General features: G+C 31.2%; 1 protein-coding gene across 1 annotated transcript in view; it reads right to left on the reverse strand.

The window, feature by feature from the left end:
* The window catches only part of Ac76E (adenylate cyclase type 2 Ac76E), a 400,108-nt gene that overhangs the window by 109,542 nt on the left and 269,683 nt on the right, over window positions 1-20,883 (reverse strand). Inside the window, exon 6 of the mRNA XM_089633305.1 lies at window positions 12,295-12,510. Coding sequence (XP_089489431.1) covers window positions 12,295-12,510 — 216 coding nt within the window. The remainder of the gene's footprint in view (window positions 1-12,294; window positions 12,511-20,883) is intronic.

Below are 20,883 nucleotides of genomic sequence, written 5' to 3' on the forward strand. Positions count from 1 at the left end.
AGTCTAGTCGTGTTAACAGTCTCGCCCATGTGTATCATTATTTAAGAGCCTTCCTGACTGACTGCTAAGAATATATTTATACATTATATTCTTGAGTGTTTTTCGGTAATTTTTGTTGGATACTAGCGAAATATTCACCAAGAAAATTAATTTAATTGAATTATGTTTCGAGTTATAAATATCTTCTACGACAAAAACAAATATGTAAGATTAAAATATTATGGCGGTAAAATTCGTTCAATAAAACGTATACGCCGATATTTGTTCCCAAAAATGAATTCAATATTTTGTTTGTATAATAGTTATGTTTATATAACTATGTAAACATCGAAAAACAATGAATTGCTTTTTAACAAATATATGTTCAGGATTACTGATTTTAAAAGGGTGGAAAGAGGTTAGAAGAATTAATTGTGTGTAGCATGTACATTTTACATATTGTAAATCAATACAAAACTTTGTTTTAATTTTGAAAGCAAACATTGACTAAAACCAACCCGGCTCGCTTTTATTAACATTGATACAAAATTTATACTGTGGTATAACTTTTAATTTAACATTGAAATAAAAATGCACTAAATGAAATTTTTTTAGTCGTTTGTATTAACATACGAAAGAAGTTTTTTTGTGAAACCTCAAAAGAGCGCCTCTGTCTACAGACAGAGGTTGATTTTACAGTGTACAACAGTGTAAAAAAATGGAAACTATATCGCCACCCGGTTGAGCAGCGTTGTGAGGTGGGTTAAGGTAGGGGTTGTGGGAAGGGATTTATTACTGCGGGTATTGAAGAGGCGCGGATTATATGAAGGAGAAAACACAGATACCGGTAGCTTGCCACATGCGACACAAAAACGAGTCGAAGAAACCACCCGTTCTCATGAAGCCAACATCAACTGTGAACGGGTGTTCCGCTCGTGTCCGTCGAGTTTCACGCACTTGCACCGGTGCACCGATAATCAATGTTGCTAGTTAACTACTTCAATTTCATCAGTACACCAGGTATCAATGTTGCTAGCTTCTGAATACTACATTTGCACCGTGCACCGGGAATCAATGTTGCTAGCTCCTGAATACTACAATTTCATCGGTGCACCAGGGATCAATGTTGCTAGCTTCTGAATACTACATTTGCACCGTGCACCGGGAATCAATGTTGCTATCTCCTGATTACTACAATTTCATCGGTGCAACAGGGATCAATGTTGCTAGCTCCTGAATACTACATTTGCACCGGTCCACCGGGGATCAATGTTGTTAGCTACTGAATACTTTATTTGTGCCTGTGAATGCTACATATTTGTATTTTAAAACTTAGTTAAATATTTGTATTTTTTTGTTATTTCCGGTACTGTTTCAATCCGTGGATAGTCTATGAGAAAATAGAATGCTTTGTTTATACTTGTGATTAACATGAACGCGGTGAAAAACCTTTTAAATTTGTGCTAGTTTCGTGAAAAGAAATTATTGTAAGTAATTAAGAATCATTGATTAAATACATATGCACCTAGAATCAGTGTTTTACGGGGAACTTTAAAATTTTAAAAATTAAACAAAATGGCGTTGAAAGACCGTTTGATGACAACGTTACAGTAGAATTCTATGAAATAACTGGGCCGTATCCTATTTCCGAATTTCACTCATCCGCTGATCTCAATTAATTAATGTTATAGACAATAGTATAATTAATTGGAAATTAATTATCCCCTGTTTGCATGTTGATGATGTAACTAAGTAAGATAATAAATTCTCTAACAAAGCCGACACCATAAACTCTGGCCACTTACTTAGCAAGGAACAAGGGTAGTGAGTTGTGAATTAAACGCTTTGGATGACGCTATGTTCTTAATTATACCCCCTTCCCTTAGACACTCAGGAAATTAGCTACACATTGTGTCTGTTATTTGATCCAATTAAAAGCCTTCGTCTCGAGAAGAAAGTAACCTTTTGGCGAAAATTCATTTAAGAAAGAACGCAGTATTAGTAACTCAGAATTTAAAATACTTTTCTTCACAGAGGGTAAATATGTATTTATTTATTTATTTACGCCCTAATGGGCTTTTACAAAAGTAGTTAACAAGTAATACAGTTGTGTTACATAGTTTACAATAAATTATGATTTTTGATTAAATTAAGGTAAATTCAAATTAATAAAGTGAATTACGGGAAGCTAAATATGTATTAAGGAACAAATACATATAAAAACAAAAGTGTATTCACTACGGAGTTGTGAATTCATACATGCAGCCTTGCTAATAAACGTGATGAATATTCCATACAATTGATAAACAACCGTAAAAGTATAATCCTTCTAATATAAACTGAAATTTAACGGCCATAGAATAGTTCACGAAAAGATATATTATGCATTGTTAGTACAGCCAAATAAGGTCTTAACCCATATTTCGCTGACGGTTCAAAAACGCACCATCCTGGTTGCTTGGTCATATTTTGATAACTTGATAAGGATTCACCGTTATTCTTTCAGGTATTTATAGAAAAGTTTTGACTTTACCGTTACAACTAAACAGGGAGAAATATATTTGCTTCAGTCGCATTGTAGACGCCCCCAAAGTCGGACAAAATACGACACTCAGGTAAGCAATTTTTAAATAATTATTATATTTAACATATGACTAAAATTCTTAATATATTCTAGCATTTTTTAATACAGAATTGACTCGTATTTAATAATTTGAGCACTTTAAAAAAAATAAAAATTTCAAAAGTACTCATTTTACATAGTTTATTTAAGTGGTGCATTAACGCACCGTCAGCGAAATACGGGGGTAAAAACCTTGGCATTATTTTATTCATAATTACCGGCATCAATCGCTAATACTGTGTTTTTTCTTCTGAATAGGATGAATCCAAATGACTTTTTTACCGCACAAGAGGCTGCTGACTTTATCACAGAGAATTGGAATGTCAACGATGAAGACGGCGAAGAAGATATTCCAGATGTGGTCGTTTTACCACCTGAAGTCGCCGAAGTTACTGATGAAGAGGATTTTGATGACAATGATTTACATGAAGACGCTGCATTTAGCCATACTTTCGGAGATACGGCAGGAACTTTGGAAGTCCACTCCAAGAGGCTGATGAGTGAACCTTCAACAACTCCATCCCAACCCCAACCATCAACATCTTCGTCATCAATGCCAAGGGAAATGCGTTGGAAGAAATCGAAACCTAGTTATTCGCGAGTGCCAAACAACGTTGAGAATAGAAGCGTCGAAGATGTGAAAAGAAAATTAGTGGGTAAATCTTGTACCGAGTTCTTTGAACTATTTTTTAATGATGATCTTATTAACTTAATTGTAGAACAATCAAATGGTTACGCTCTATTAAAAAACAAAGTAGCCACATTGTTGACGATCAATAATATAAAAACATTTATAGGATTTTTATTATACACTGGGTATCATAGGTTACCTCGTGAAGAAATGTATTGGTCTCTAGATGAGGACATTACAAATCCTTTTGTAAGGTCATGCATGACCAGACAAACCTATCGTGACGTCAAGAGTAATTTACATTTGGCTGACAATTTAAATATCAATACGACTGACAAACTTTATAAAGTTAGACCATATTTATCCTAGTTGAATAAAAATTTTAAACAGTTCGGAATTGTAAGGCATGCGCTGTCAATAGACGAACAAATGATCCCTTATAGAGGAAAACATTTGTGTAAAATGTATATTCATGGCAAGCCAATCAAATTTGGATATAAGTCGTGGACATTGGCTTCTGCATATGGATATATTTATGCATTTGATATATATACGGGAAAAAACAAAGTGTCGTCAAATACTATTAATTTGGGTATGGGAGGCAACGTTGTGAAGGATCTAACTGGTCGTTAGATGGAAAGATAGTGCTGTAGTTACAGTGGCATCTAATTTTGATAACGTAGAGCCCATTAAAAACGTATCGAGGTATTCAAATATTAAAAAAAGATATATAAATGTCACTCAACCCAGCGCTCTTACCCAGTATAATCGTTTTATGGGAGGTGTTGATTTAGCGGATAATTTCGTTTCAAACTATAGAATAAGGGTTCGTGGTAAAAAGTGGTGGTGGGCAATATTCTCCAACTTCTGTGATATGGCACTTTGTGATGCATGGAAACTATACCAAATGGTTCATCCAGAATAAAATATGAGCCTTTTGAATTTTAGAAGAAGTGTGGCCACCGCTCTCATGAAGTCGTCAAAAGTAAATTCTTCTTCTATTGGCAGACCCAGTAGATTTGCGACAACATCGAGGTCAAGTATAACAGGGAGTAGTCATTTTTTAAATAAGGGGGAAAATAGAAAAAGATGTCGCATATGTCATTCACACACATATTTTATGTGTCCAGAGTGTAATGTGGCATTGCACCATAAATGTAACGAATTATACCATACCGGAAAATAGTGTTTATTATAATATTTGTGTATGCTAATTTCTTATTATGTCTTTTAGAAAGGTGCACTTTCCTACCTATATATACAATATCTTTAATTTTAGTTAATATTATTGTTTTTTAAAGATGTCGTTAAAGAAAATACCATTTTTAGAATCTAGATAAAGTTATGTTTTCGATAATTGCATTTTAAATATTCTCTAATATTTATGATTTGAAATATTTATTTATTTACACCCCTGAAAAGACTTCTACATAAAAATGATACATAATACAGTGTTCATAAGAGAATATCTGTATTATATAGGAAATGAAAACAGTATGTGGGTGTAATCCATTATAAAGTTCGTAAAAATAGATCTCATAATACACAAATATAAAACTGTGTTTACAAGGATAGTGAGAATATAAAAAAAATATAATTTTGAAACAATATTAGTAAAACATGTAACAGTAATGAAAAATTAAATTGAAGCTAGAACAATACTAAATATAAGACAAATCACTAAAACTACATTACCAACGCTACTATTTTTTTTTATTTTTTTTATTGGTTTTCAAGTTACAATCCCGTTAAACTTCAATAAAGCAGTTTGTCAACAGGATGTTAATGATCAATTACATACATACACACATAATATTATTACTATAACTATACAATTAACACACATAAATTAATATAAACTATCTCTATTTAGTAACCATTGTTTCAGTATATATCTTAATCTATTTGTGGAATCGCAATTTTTTATATTAATGGGTAACATGTTAAGCATTTTTGGCACGTTAAATTCCAGGGTTCGCCGTCCGTATTTATTATTATATTTTGGAACAAGCATTCCTTCATTCTTCGTAAACCGTGTATTATATTCATGTTCCACTTTTCTTTTATAATCAGACTCAGATATATGTTGAATCAATATTTTGTACCATAATAAGGCCTGCACCGGTAATATTGTTAAATTCCGATACAACAATGATATGTTTCGTCTCTGTGAAAAAATATGTTTTTGGGCTAATAACTTCACCATAGAATTTTGTACTGATTGCAGGTGGTTTAAATTAGTTTTACAAGAGTGACCCCAAGTAGTTAAACCATACCGTAAAGTTGATTGATAAAGTTGATTTGACTATAATTTGTAGGATTCAACTAAGTGCTGGAATTGTTTAAGCTTAATTCTATAAATGGTGTCATTAAATATATCAATAGTACTCCCAAACTTGTAACCTAGTTCATGCAACCTATTGGTTAGTGAGTGTCTCTGATTGTGAGTTGTTTTATGTATTAACCTCACACACGAGGCCCTGAGGAAAATAATTTCCCTCAGGGCCTATGACATTTTTTATGATGCTGTTCGTAGTGTTGTTTTGGGGAAAGGAAGGAAAATAAGTTCTGGGATAGTAAAAAGTATGAGGGTTGGATAGAAATCTGAAGATCAATGTGTCCAGGATTGACGGACATATGAAATTATTCCTCCCACTGCGGCGCAAGGCGATGGGTCGAGAGACCAGTTGGAAAGATTAAAGGGTCTCCCCAATTCAGCCTCTCCCGATCTGGCCCGCCACGCAGCTGGTGGCAGGTGAATTCTGAACACACTCACCCAATGAACGCGGGCATTCGTGCCAAATCACTAAACGTAGTGAACCACTTAGCGTGACCTATGGCAGAGGTGTTGCTTATCCAATAAATGGTTCCCGGGGCGGCGGTACACAAACCCGTCTCCCAAATTGAGGTTGATTAGGTATTACAGACGAATGTTAATTTTTTTCTTGTGTTCCTAGTCGGAACATGAAATTTTATTGTTGTGACGATGGCAGGGCTGTCAATTAAGTTGTTAAATACTGTTATAATAATTCTCCTGTCAGACAGCGCTATTAGGTGGAATTGATTCATCAAACTAACCTTATTATAATGAATTCAGTTGAAATTTTCAGCTTAAAGTTTTACACCGGTATTAATTTAAAAAAAAATTAATATATATTCGTGTAAGATATTAATTTATTTATTTTAATTTGAAACATGAAAAAAATATATTCACCTACATATGCATAACGCATTTACGTGATTAAAATATATGACTTACGTTGCATTACCTTCAATTCTACTCAAAGATCCTTGGTTAATAAGGACAAGGAATATTAAAACTTTAGAAGCACTAGTGAATGCCAACATAAATTAATGAGATTACTAAAGTAGGACATTCAAGTGTCTTTCTCGGATTTCACATATTTTCATGAACAACCAGATATAAATTTTATTAATCAATTTTACTAAATACTAGCAAAAATCAAAAGTAATACAAAATAAGCAAATTAACTACAAAATAATAAAAAAAAATTAAAAAAAAACAACTGAAGAACATTATGAGTTATTAATATTATCTACGTACATAAATTAAGTAAATAATAATACCTAACTTAAGTAAATAACAAGAAGTATACTAAGTAGACAGTTAATGAAAGTATTTTGGTCACACGTACCTTCTATTTACCGGTGAATTAACATGTAAGATTAACAACTCTTGCCTCAGCATATTAAGTGTAGCAAATGCTTAGAAATAATGTTAATATTTTCTCATTAACTCTTGACAGGCCAAGATGCCAAACAAAACGTCTGTAACCAAGTGGGTCTTAGAAATATAGAAATCCCAACTATTCACTCAATTTTATTAATGGTAACTTAAGTATTTCCGCAGGAATACGTAAAATACTAATATAATATGTCAAGTACTTAAGCTAATATAATGAGGATAGTAATTTTGGGTACTACCTACACCCCCACTTGTTAAATATATAGTTAAACTGCCCTGATTAAGCTTAAACTATCACTCGGGAATAAAAACGTTTGTTTAAGATAAAGATTTTCACTTGGTTTAAACATTTAAATAACATCACTAACCGAACAATGGCGTTATATTGTTAATACCTTTACCTAATTTATTAGGTGTAGAGTAGAATCCAACTCTTGGAAGAAGTGTAAAAATAGGCTGCACCTCAAATGATTAATCTAGCTATATACTGAACGACGGAAATAGAGTTGGAATAGCATCCAAAAATAAGCCAAGAGCTAAGAATAAAATTATTGTTTGGACAATTGTCAACAGTCCAGTAATTCCTTTATCTTTCAAACAGTATTTTTAAGAGTGTTTTCTATCCATAAAAAAACTATCCCCCGCTCTGATTATCCCATTTGATTAAAAAATATATATATTCAAAGGCAAGAATATTCTTGAAAGATGGCAATTCTGATTCAATTAAAATCAGTCTTTGATCTTACTGCTAATTTATTTGTTAATCAGAGCAGGTCCCGAAAATATTTTTTTTGCTTTATAAGGGATGATTTTACAATATTTGTTACATCATTAGCAATTACTTCGATTAATAATCTAATTATTTTTTAAACTCGTAGATAAATTCTAAATTGTTTTAAGTTAATTAATCACACACGTATTGGTACCGACGTATCGTGCTATTTGTGATAAATTAATTAACGTTGTCTTATTCACTGAGAGATCAAGTTGAAATTGATACGATTGTCAGCGGTGATGCAACTAAATCCTTCTAAAAACAAAACTAAACAAAGACACGAGCGAATAGTCCAAAATAAACATTTCTCACAATACTCAACGGATTTGTTTAAAAGACTAATCCTACGGTAGAGAGCCGCTAGTACAAAATAATTTAATGAGTTAAAAATGAATTTATTAAATCTTAAATACAAATTCTATGTGCAATGGATTACTTCGTGATTAATGTTGTTTAAGTGCATGCTTGATTCTGAAAAACTTTTACCATTATCAGAAAAAAATAATGAACAGTAAGTTTGATGATTTAATTCAGTCCTGTGATGCAAGAACAAAACAGCAAAAGTAGTTAATTAATACAATGGTTTAATTTATGTCATCACTAAAACAGTCTTCAACGAATACTGCCTTCAGTGGACGTCAAATTTAGGGGAAGTTGTGAGGCTGAAGAAAGTGAGAGAGAATATTGGGAAGAGGAAATTTGGGAAGTATCTGGCTAAACCTTCAGATACAAAATGTAATTTAGTTGTTGTTTTACAAAATATTGCCTACATATTTCAAACTGGTGAGAACAGAATATAAGCTTATGTAAATGAAGTGTTTCTAAATTTTCAAATACTCCTCTGCAAAAAAGCTGTTGACTTGGTTCTTGGACAATAAAACCTTTATTTTGTATTTCATCTCAGTTAAGGCGTTTCCACGGCAGCAGCTCAACATGATTTATCATAAAAAAGTAATTGAGCGCCCAAAACTTCACAAAAAGGTTTGCGTTTCGCAATATCTCATCAAGGGAAATCTCGTGGACTACTATAGTTTTATCTAGGCTTCAGACACGCTCCCTCGTGTCATGGAATTACAGCAAAAACACTGAACGTACCTTTCCTGGAATAAGTAGTTCTCATTACGCTAATTATAGTAGAAATAACCACCCGTACTTTTTCTTTGTAGTAAAATCCGAAGTTCGTAACAATTTTACTACAGATTTGTACAGGACTAAGCATTTTTAAAGCGCTCTACTTGTGAAAGGTATGCTGTGTATGTATGTACCTTCCTAGTATTTCAATTCCCTCAGAGCGTAATTTAAGCACAGGCTCACAACGCTATAAAGGAACTAGGAATATGTAAAATAAAAATAATATTTTTTTCTAGATACTTATATCAGGAAAATGTGGCAATGCATGGTAGATATCGTATAACTGAAAGCATCACCTCGATATAAGCCCTCCCGTAGCTGGCAATATTTTATAATACCGTCCTTTGGCTTCATCGATAGCATCACATCTGCTAGCATGTGGTATTCATTCAACAAGTACACGTTTGAAAAACGTAGGCGTAAGTAATTGAACAATGGCACACAACCAGCGTTATAATAATGTATGACAAACGTCTACGTTATAATCACTCACTGAATTTTGACTGAATGCCTCCAATCTCTAAGAAATTCTAAGTTACATTGAATTCTAAATGATCACATTATATAAATTAAAAAAACCAATGTGTTGCACAGTATGTATCTACATTCGCGATAATGCCCTAATCTGTGCTATTATTCTGAAATTTGAGATTGACAAAAATGACGAATAATAATTAGGTCCCAATGGCCGAGTGGTTAGAGACATTGTCCCGGCAAGACGGATATCCAGGGTTCGATTCCCAGATGAGACCGTAACTTTCTTGTGTTTTGTTCTGTTTCATGTTTCGTTTAGATAAATTGTAGTATCTTCTTCTTCAATGACATATTACATCATCAATGGATAACCTTCATTATTCCTTATTAAAATTATTCCAATAAAGAAATCATTAAATAATACATCATATGAATTATTTATCTACTCGTATGATTCAACTTGTACAGAAACTCCAAATATTGATACCAACAAATTATTTCTGGGAACGGAGAGATAAAGTTTTTATAACGTGGGAACTCACTTACGAAGAAAGTTTATTCTGGAAAGATAGTGAGATAAATTCTTCTTTTTCTTATAAATTCTTATTATTATTCTCTGGTGATATAAGGAATCAAACTGATTAAAAAACTAGAAGGCAGGTTAAGCAGTATTATTCTGGTGGACACAGTCAGAAAATTGATACATGATTATCAAAAAATCAACCGGTAAAAAACAAAATTTCAATCAATTTCAAATACGTATAGTTTTATTGATGTGAACTTTTTTAAACGTCTTTTGAAAGTTTAAATAAGTACTCGTATGTATTGTTTGTCTGAAGATTGAACCTTCATTCCCAGGAACTGACTAAAATGAGTGAACCTCGCCACAACTTAAGCTAAATTCTAATTGGATAGTACAGAGATTTATTTCGTATTTTAACTGCAGTAAGTTTTATTATAAATGTCATCGAATGCGTGTGTGTGCGTGAGTGCATTGAATTCATTGTCATCGACTACGAGTCTATCTGCCGAAATTGAGTTGATCGGCTGTCGAGAAGTGGGCTTATTTCCCAATTCCATTAAAAAATTAAAAGGCAATGTCGGTACAGTAATAATAATAATATATGGATGATTTGTATGGCGCCGTTTATCAGTGCAATAACCTCAAATCAAAACAAACCAAAACTTGTACCATCTGAATGAGAGTTCTTCTAATTTCTAGTTTTGAAGTCGGATTCCGGATGATCAACGGAACCATCGATCAGTTACGTAATACAGACAACGTGATTGAAAACAACGTATTGTGTTACTCGAACAAGCTCTCTCACTAGTTAGTCAACAGAAAGACTTTTATAGGGATCAAATCAAACATACAAGAAAACAGGGGTGGGTACCTACTGATATTGAGGTTTGTTCAAACATGCCACTTCAAAACAAATCGAATATTGATATTTGGGTTTCAGCAGTATATGTCATGGTTTTGATTTATTGAATGCATAATGAAGCTTCAATCTCTGTTAATATGCAAACATGTTTTTAACACATTTATTAGAGATATTAGCTGTACCCCGCCATGCGTCGCTGTCGCTCAATTTGTCTGTGCACATAGAGAAACAATAGCGCCCATTGCGTCCTGACTCTTTTATATAACTATTCTTTTTACATTCGCTATCGTTTGATAAAAAATCAGCCCCTCCCCATTGTGCAAATAGTGGGGAAAAGAAGGCTTCATTCCTTATGAATTATTCCGAGGAGTGAAACCAAACACCCACTTCTAAGGTATAAAAACCAACTATGCTTTCTTCATGGGGTCAAAAATGGTTATCAAAAATTTGGTTTTATTATTTTTTCCGCCCTAATCTTTGATCTTCGATTAGATATTAATATTTTCTGCTCTGTATCCAACAACTTCCGATGTAAAATAGCTGCTCTTCAAAATGGGCCTAAAGGGAAGCTATAAGCCAAAAATGTGTTTATTCTTGATCTACATTATATCGTAGGTAATAGGCATTAAAATCGCTTGACAAACGGAGTCTAGAAACGTTCGATTTCAAGCACAAAACTGGTTTTAATTTATTTTGTAAATAATTTTATAAGAAAGCAAAAAAATTGAATCAAGTGAAACGGTCAAAGATAATTTAAGCTATAAAACTGTATTTTTTAAAGTTGTTTCCTGTATGCGTTCATACATTTCTATTGAAAAAAAAAATTTAGTAGTTCACATTTATATTTTTTATTGACTAATTTTTTTATTTATTTGAATCTACTCAAACGAAACGATAGGAAAACCTTCAATGTATCTAATGCTTATTTTTTGGTATTAATAATCTATACCGATTCGTTTTAAAGATTAATCAAAATAGTGATTTAGCATTAAGCTTCGCCTTAACGATTTTTTCACCTACACACCACTTTATTTATTTTGGAGTGACAATACATAATATTATTTTAATTTATTATACAGGAGACTAAATTTTAAGACAAATTGTGGCAATGAAAGGAGAAACTTGTAAATACGTGAATATCTACAATTAAGACCTAAGCAACAGAAATTATTGCATTGACCATAGTAAATCTGAGTTTACTTGCGTTCAATTCATTGATCTTATACTATACTAACCCAGACCCGTGAAAAATTACGGGATTGGAATTGGAGCATTTGTGAATCTGAAACTATTTATAGTTTGCCTCAGGATTATTGCCTGTCAAAAAAATAATTAGCGGGACAGTCATAAATTTACGTTTCAAATGAAAACCGTTAATAAAATTTTAATATTATTAGTAATTCAAATTTACATCTGTCAATATTTTAAACAAAAGTAATAAACATTTCCTCATTCATCACCTACTTTGGTTCCCTAAATCAGTGTCGATTTTGAAAATTTAAAGTTCATTTAACGTGAATAATTTTAAAAATTCACAGGAACATATCAAATCATCACAGACAACCGAAATTATTATGCTTTAGCACTCACCTGAGCGATCTGGTCGAACCTGCCGAACAGTTCATTGAGCGTCTTGACCAGGTCCGACGCACTCAGCTGTTCCGAGAGGGGCGTGAAGTTGACGATATCCGCGTACAGAATGCTCACGTTGTTGTGCCGCTGGACGTACATCTCGTGGAAACGGGTCTGCTTTGAGGACATCTCCTGGCAGGCATCTGCCATCTTCAACATGATGCTTCTCTTCACCTACAAATTTAAAAATACAATAATTGTTTGGATGAATTTTGGACGCTAATTGAGTTTTTAATTATCAATTGGTTAAAGTTTGTTCCTAGCGCCTGACGATCTCTACGTACAGGAAAAAATCTAATTTGCGAACAACGGTTTTCGACATTCAGCTTCATTTTTTTCCTGAAAATTAATTGTAAAATTTCTCAACGAATTTCTTAAAATTTCCAAAGTATTTTAAATGTGGTGTATATTTCTTAATTTGAGGGCGTTGTAAAAACAAATTGCATTTTTAAAACTAAATAAAATTACCTTTTATATTTTTTATTTGAAAAAATAATCACTTTTTAATTTCAAACATGAAAAAAGTTGAAAAAACCACATTCATTCTAACTCCAAACAAAGAAAACCAGGAAATACAAAAATTAAAAAAACACCATTCTTTTAATTAGGGAATCTACAACAACAAAATATATACAGTTTAATACAATTTAGGTATGCAATAACAAAAAAATTATACATTTATTTATTTATTCAAAATAAAAATGACATTTTTGATTGACTGTTTGCTCAATATAAATATTGATTTCTTGGATTTATATTTACCTACACATGCATAAGGCATTTATGTTACTGAAAAACACGACTTATTAATGAAGTCTGAAATAACTTCACTTTTTCAAGACGAGAATCGCATCTATAAGTCTTGCAAAATGTGACGTTGCCAGATCTTTCGCAGCACAGTTGAAAACATTTTTAGTAAGAAATAAAAATAGAGCTAATAATATAGTCTTCAATCAATGTGTAAAAAAAAGTGGTGAGGAAGTCATTATTTATATTAGTAAGGCTGATTACGTTCATGTATGTTTAGATGTGAGCATGTTCAATATTCACATTTTCCTTTGCGTGATTGGGATAAACAAATTGATTCCTTCCGGATTTGTGAAACCTTTTTCAACGAGCTCATTCAACGGTATTAACGTCGAGTAGTCAGAAACATCCTCGGGAAATAAAAAAGTACTTACCCCCGCAAACTTTATTCATTCAAAATTTACTGAAATAAAGTGTGACTAGACGATCGTAATGTTTTACTTTGATTATTTATTGTTTTGATGTTTGTTGGTCCCTTGAAAAATGAACAAATCTCCAGTGAACTCCTGGAAAACTGTTATTCACCACATCTTCATCTAATGTTACAGTGTCTTCCATCTACGTCTGCTTATAAACAACCCAACCCCATTATTCACACCCTTCTGTCTGGTTTTTCCCTAGCCCATCCGGCAATCATGTCTATAAGTATAAGTACCACCAGCAACTGAAGGTAAAAAAAATAAATTACATTTGACTTTTCGAAAAATCCACACTTCTTTCCATTTGTGTTTGACCTTTCCGCCGACCAAACAAACAAATCTAGGTGCAGAAAATGACAGGTTGCGTGTTGAAATTACGACATCATGGGTATTATTAAATCAATATTATGACCCCTACTAGTATTTAGCTTTCGTAAAATAACAGCCAAATATCAAGTTTAATTAATTGCTCGTGATATATCGTAAGGGACATATATTTCATCATTAAATAAAGGTGTCTTCAAATGAGTACCTGAAAAAAAAAACGTTTTTTTAAATCAATCGAGTGTTTTGGGCATATTATGTCGATTTTGCAAAACGTCTTGAGTGATCGCACGCCATAATATGTCATTTTCGACTCGCAGAATTCGCGATTTACGATTTTTTAATAAATTTTTGTAAATCATAAAAATAAAGGATAAGCGGTAAAATATAAGTAAATTCATTGGCACTGTAATCAGTTTATATGTCTCCGTATTAAAATTCAGTGATTTATTTTAATTGGATGCGAGAAATTTCCCACTTGAACGCCAATCACTCAACTCATATTCCAGTAATTGACGCGAGCACTCGAGTGGTTAAAGAAAAGTAGTTACGTATTTTCTTGTCTACTTTTTATCTAATGCTGTACCAATATGTTCCATTAATTTTCCACCTGTGTGTGTCTATGCTGTATGTTTTATCTTATTTATCTGTGACAAAATATTATACCACTCACTCTGTGGTTTAAGCTGTTTTTTTATATATATTTTATGTAGAATTAACGGCTTAAGTGCCATTTATCTACATGATAGTAATTGACAGTACAAATAATATAAAATACAGAAAGAAAGAAGAAAAGAAAAATTAAATGATTGATAACATAAGTAAAAGAAAAAGTACAAAGTAAATTTAATCAATTAAGAAATACACCAAACTAAAAAACCTGAGATGCAGATGGATTATATTATATATTATGGACCACTGTTAAAATGTTTAATAAGTACAGCTTTATACTTTGAAAGAGGCATTATAAAACATCAGCTTCATTGGCAAAAAAGTTACAAACGGTGTGTAATCTTTTTTATAACAGAATTGTAGCCTGGTACCGTAGTATAACTGTCACAATAATAGATACTAGGGAATCTTGATCTAATGGGAGGAACATGAAAGATAATCGATATTAATATATCAGGGCTAACCAACGGATAATTTTTCATAAAAATATAAGATCAAAAAATCTTTTTGATTGAAAACCAAACGGGTATTGGTAAAAACACACACCATAAAAAACCTTTAGAGTACGTGGGTTAAAGTTACGTCAAAATATATTTTTATCACAATGTTACTTTGATTTGAGTTGAAAACATTGCTAGGATGTTTTCAGTTATTAGTGTTATTACGCTGTTACTTGCAAAATTAAATTATCTTATTAACATCACACTAAAAAACGACCATTAAATAATGGAAATGAATTCTTCTCATTCTGGGTAATTAACATGATATCAAAAACGGTTATATTTTGGCGAAGGCATTATCTTCCCCATTGAAAATTAATTTATTATTCATTCCACTCTTCATTAGGGTTCTGACATTTTATCTTCACATTCAATCTTTAAAATTTGTAAAGAGTAAATATGTAAAGAGTTTAATGTCAAAAAATGTGTTTTATTTCGGTTGAAAAGTTATATTTTAACGTGTTAACATCATGAAATCATGACATCTTTTTTGTTTATCATCCATTAAGAGTGATCTTGTCATGTTTAAGAAAAAACATGGTTATTTGTATGTGTCATTTTAAACCCAATGGTTGTTAAGTTTTAATGACATTTTTAAATTGCTAATAAATCATTGATTTGAGGGATGTTTAGATTAAGGCTTAGAAGGCAGGGAATTAGGTCACCTAAAAAATTTTATTATAAAATAAATAAATTGAAATATATATCAAAAATATAATGCTTTTGTAGCGTAACTTTGGCGTTTTAGTAGTGTTATTATCACATTATTTAGTATTTTTCAAACCACGTAGAAAGTTTTACATTCCGCAAGTAGGAAGGGTAAACACGTTAATGTTTACGGCAGTTCGCCACAAAATATTGCTCAGTAAATCTCCTGGTCGGTCGGGAGGAAAGTGTACTGCTTACGAATACCCCTACAGGTTTTCAAAGGGTTGATAAAACTGCAACATCTTTACACCTAATTTAAATTTAATTAATCATTTTGAATCGTTGGAATGCTCGTTGTTTTCACAGAGCAGCTTTACTCAAACAACTGCTTTTTAAATTGACTCATAGACACATTAGACGACTAAATAGACTCGTTGTCGATGACAATGCGTTTGTAGAATATATATACTACTTTCTCTGAAAGTAAACATATAAAATAAATGGCAAAGTTGCTAGAATTGTCGACTCCAGTTCTTGGAGAGGCAGGTTCAATCCACAGAGAAACCAAAAAAAAAAATATTTTGAAAGACGTTGTAAAATATACGCATTATTAGAAAAAACTGAATTATTTTTAAATGTAAAACTTGATAGAACGAAGTTTTTGCAGTTACGTGAATTTGAATATTTTTTCTCTTTTCTGCTGCATTGGTGAACGAAAAAACCAAAAATGAAATATAAATAGGATAACTGTGTGTGTTTTTAAAATATATTTTCATGGCGTTTCATCTAATGTTTTTAATGTACCAAAATTTTGAACAAAAAATGAGATAAAATTTATAATTCCTACTTTTACTTTGTGCTTATGTTATATATCCTTGTTTGTTTATTTTTCTAGTCTGTTCTACTTAATGCCTATTTTGCATTGTGTGTGAAATTAAATAAAAATAATAATTTTAAAATCAAATACCTTTATAAAAACATACCTATTAACTACCACCTATGTATTGTAATGCTCCTATCCTAAAATAAGTTTTTTAACTCATTGGGATTGCTCTAGCAGGATATAAAAATAAATTTAAAAAATATCTAAATATAATGTTCTGCGAATTTCTAGTCTTGACATATTCCTAGTAAACCACGATCTTAGTGAACGAAATAAATAGGAACACCCCTTACCTTTCCACTTTTTAAGTAATATTTGGCAATCCGTTGAAATTGTAAAAAATAAATTGTTGATCAATATTATTTTGTTTTTATAAATTAACATCAATTTAATTTCCCGCAACCATCATATATATACACCCCTTACCTTTCCCCTCTCTTAAATAATATTTGGCTATCCGTTGAAAGTGCAAAACATAATTTGTTGATCATTATTATTTTATTTATATAAATTAATATCAACTTAATTTCCCGCAACCATCATATATTTATATACGCACCTTACCTTTTCCCTTTCTTAAATAATATTTTAATTAAAATACTTACAACTTTTTGCTGTCATAAGAAAGGTTTATGTTTTGTAGTTATTACGGTTTTAAACTAATATTTTATGTATATTTAATATAGTGTATAGTTGAAATAAATACCCTGGTGTAAAACAAATTAATTTGACTGATTCAAACATAAACCTTCTAATAAATGGCTATCAAATATATCGCGAATATAATTGTAGGTAATATTAGCGGCTTAAAGAACTAAAATAAAAAAAATGAGATTTTTCGAGAGAACGTTGATTTCTATGATTTATATTATATATATATATATATATACATTGTATACGCAGCCAAAGGGAGTTGTTTATCTGTAATATGAACTTGAAATTTTTCATCGAATTTTGGAATATTTCCAAGGTTTTTTAAATGTTTGAAGATGTGGTAAAAACAAATACCATTTCAAGAAACTAGGTAGAATTACCTTTTAGATTTTTTTATTTGAAAGATACTTTAATTTTTGAAAATTGCAATATTTTAATGTCAAACATGAAAAAAGGTGAAAAAAACACACATGTTTTTACTCTAAGCCTCAAAGCATTGAGAGAATGCAAAATTTTTAAAACACATTCCTTTGTTTTAGTAATTTGCAAGAAAAGTGTCACCTTACTTTTAATCTCGCGTATACAATAAAAAACTATTTTAATATTTCCCGAAGAGAAACTAAAATAAAAAAATGAGATTTTTCGAGAGAACGTTGATTTCTATGATTTATATTATATATATATATATATACATTGTATACGCAGCCAAAGGGAGTTGTTTATCTGTAATATGAACTTGAAATTTTTCATCGAATTTTGGAATATTTCCAAGGTTTTTTAAATGTTTGAAGATGTGGTAAAAACAAATACCATTTCAAGAAACTAGGTAGAATTATCTTTTAGATTTTTTTATTTGAAAGATACTTTAATTTTTGAAAATTGCAATATTTTAATGTCAAACATGAAAAAAGGTGAAAAAAACACACATGTTTTTACTCTAAGCCTCAAAGCATTGAGAGAATGCAAAATTTTTAAAACACATTCCTTTGTTTTAGTAATTTGCAAGAAAAGTGTCACCTTACTTTTAATCTCGCGTATACAATAAAAAACTATTTTAATATTTCCCGAAGAGAAACTAAAATAAAAAAAATGAGATTTTTCGAGAGAACGTTGATTTCTATGATTTATATTCACCTACATAAAACATTAATGTTATTAAAAAACAACTCTTTCATGGAATTCTTATTAAATTCATGCGGTAAAAGTCAATTGAAGAATAATGTGTCCGAAATATCTAAACTTTTTTAAGACCGAAAGAAATTTTAAAACGTGTCAGTCTGCGGAAAATCCAACGTTGCCAGTTTTTTCAAAGCCCAGTTAAAGATATTTTTTATTAGTACCAACTCGAATCCAGACATTCACAGTCTTTATGCAAGGTCTAACGAAAATACTTTTTTCTTTAGTAAGGCTGTAAGAATCTGATAGTATTAATACGCTTGCGTCTGGACGATGTAGGCCCTCTGATTGGTCAAATTAAAATTGTGTGATTCTGATAAATTCTGCATAGGGGGTCTGCAGGCAAAAAATACCAATCTGCCCCTCAATTTTAAGCAACCGTAAGGTCCATTTCGGTTTGCAGGCGACTGGATACAAAAAAAATAAGACATTAAAAATTAAGACACGATTTCATACTGAAAAAGAATCGCCACATGTAATACGATATTTCTTCAAACATATCGTTTCTGCTTATACAATTTTTGGATAATATCGAAGAAAATATGTTTTAGAAAGTTCATAATCCATTGGATTAATTACATTACAGTGAAAATTATCCACAATTACGTGATTGCGTTTGACGTTTGACGAAAAAATCATGCGTTCATTCAATATGGCCGCGGCAATAGCTGGCCGACAGAGCGCACCTCTGGCGGTGTAAGAACTAACCAAATAACTGGCGCGAATATTTAAATATGCAAAATTACTTGACCATTAAGCGTTTCATAAGAAGATTTCTTCTGGAAGTTTATTTCAACTTTGCAATGGCATTTTTCATTATTATTTATAATTTTATTTTGCTTATTAATTATATCTGATTTTATATTGATATGTTTTCTAATTTCTAAAATTTAAAAATGATTTATTTGCGATGCTTTAATCCTGATTGTTTATTTATATCTTAAGAAATAGGGTAAAAATACCGTTTGAAGAGAATATGTTTAATTTTTTAATTTAGTATTTCAACTATCAATTTATTAGAATAACCGTTATTAAATGTTATTTGTCTTATGATTATATTCTTTTATGGTTACATGCTATTTTTTTTTCAGGTCTTAAAATACTTCACACAGGGGATATAAAGCATCGCAAATAAATAATTGCATCGCATATTCTTTTATTCTTACATGCTATTTTTTTCAGGTCATAAAATACTTCACACAGGATATAAAGCATCGCAAATAAATAATTTTGAAATTTTAGAAATAAGAGAACATGTTTATAAAAGCAGATATAATTAACAAGATTTTTTTTTATAAACTATCTTTCAAATATTTTCCCACTTAACTGGTCTTTCATATTGTAATTCCTAATTCTTATAAACCCAGCCTACTCTTACCCCCCCCCTCCCCTCCTTCCACTTATTTTTTTCCAATTGTAATCTATATTTAATTTTTGACTTCGGTGTATACTTCGTTCATGAAACATGTATTGGTTGTATATAATAAAGTGATTTAAAAAAAGTTATTTGTTTTTTAATAAAATAAAGTTTAATCGGATAACATTATTTTATATATTTTCGTTATATATCAATACATACGTACATAATAAAATGTAAACATTATATTTATTTATTAATTGGACAATTTGCATAGCGCCGCTTTTGTGAGATATCACCTCAGGGGTGCTATATTGTAATAATCTACCTTTATATATAGATTTTTACTCTCCTGATGAAGGTGTATATATTATCTAACTTTAAAATTTATTAGATACAGTAACAGTTTTAGGTAAAGAATTACCACCAGTTGGAGTAAAATTCACACCTTTTAATTAAACCGACTGCTAATCTCATCGCACAATTACCCTCCTTTTATTCATAAACACGGGTACAATTAATCAATATGTAATAATCTATTATTTAAGTCAACTTTGTTATAACTATATTTAATTGTGACAAACTATACGATATTGATTCAACTTATAGACATTGACGGTTGTAACACATATTTAAGCACTGCAAGTCTCCTATGAGCTAATTATATTAGGTACGGTAACAGTTAATATCAGTTGTAGACAATAATAGAAGTCAATAATAGTGTTTCATTTGAAATAATCCATCACAAATACGTAAAATTTCATTTATTTAAACAACTGTCATTCTTATTATGCGTAAATTTAGCATATTATTATACATTAACTCCTTCCTGTTCCGTGTTTTAACTATATATACTGACCCTCTCCTCTCTGTAAATGACCTGATATCTATCTATTATGTAACTGTTGTTAATATCACTTAAAATGGGCGAATTCTAAGTAAGTGCCGCCCGCAGGGCCTAGAAGAAAGAAACCCGCGGAGCGGGTTTTTAACCGCTAGTATTATATTATTATGGTCCGCAACTTAAAATTTTAGCAAATAATTTAGCATCTCGAAGGAGAAGTTTCGTCAAAATAAACAAACCAGTAACAAAGTTATCAATTGTCA

This window comes from Hesperophylax consimilis, chromosome 7, assembly GCF_061612785.1.
Source record: "Hesperophylax consimilis isolate HC1 chromosome 7, BYU_Hcon_1.0, whole genome shotgun sequence".
NCBI lineage: Eukaryota > Metazoa > Arthropoda > Insecta > Trichoptera > Limnephilidae > Hesperophylax > Hesperophylax consimilis.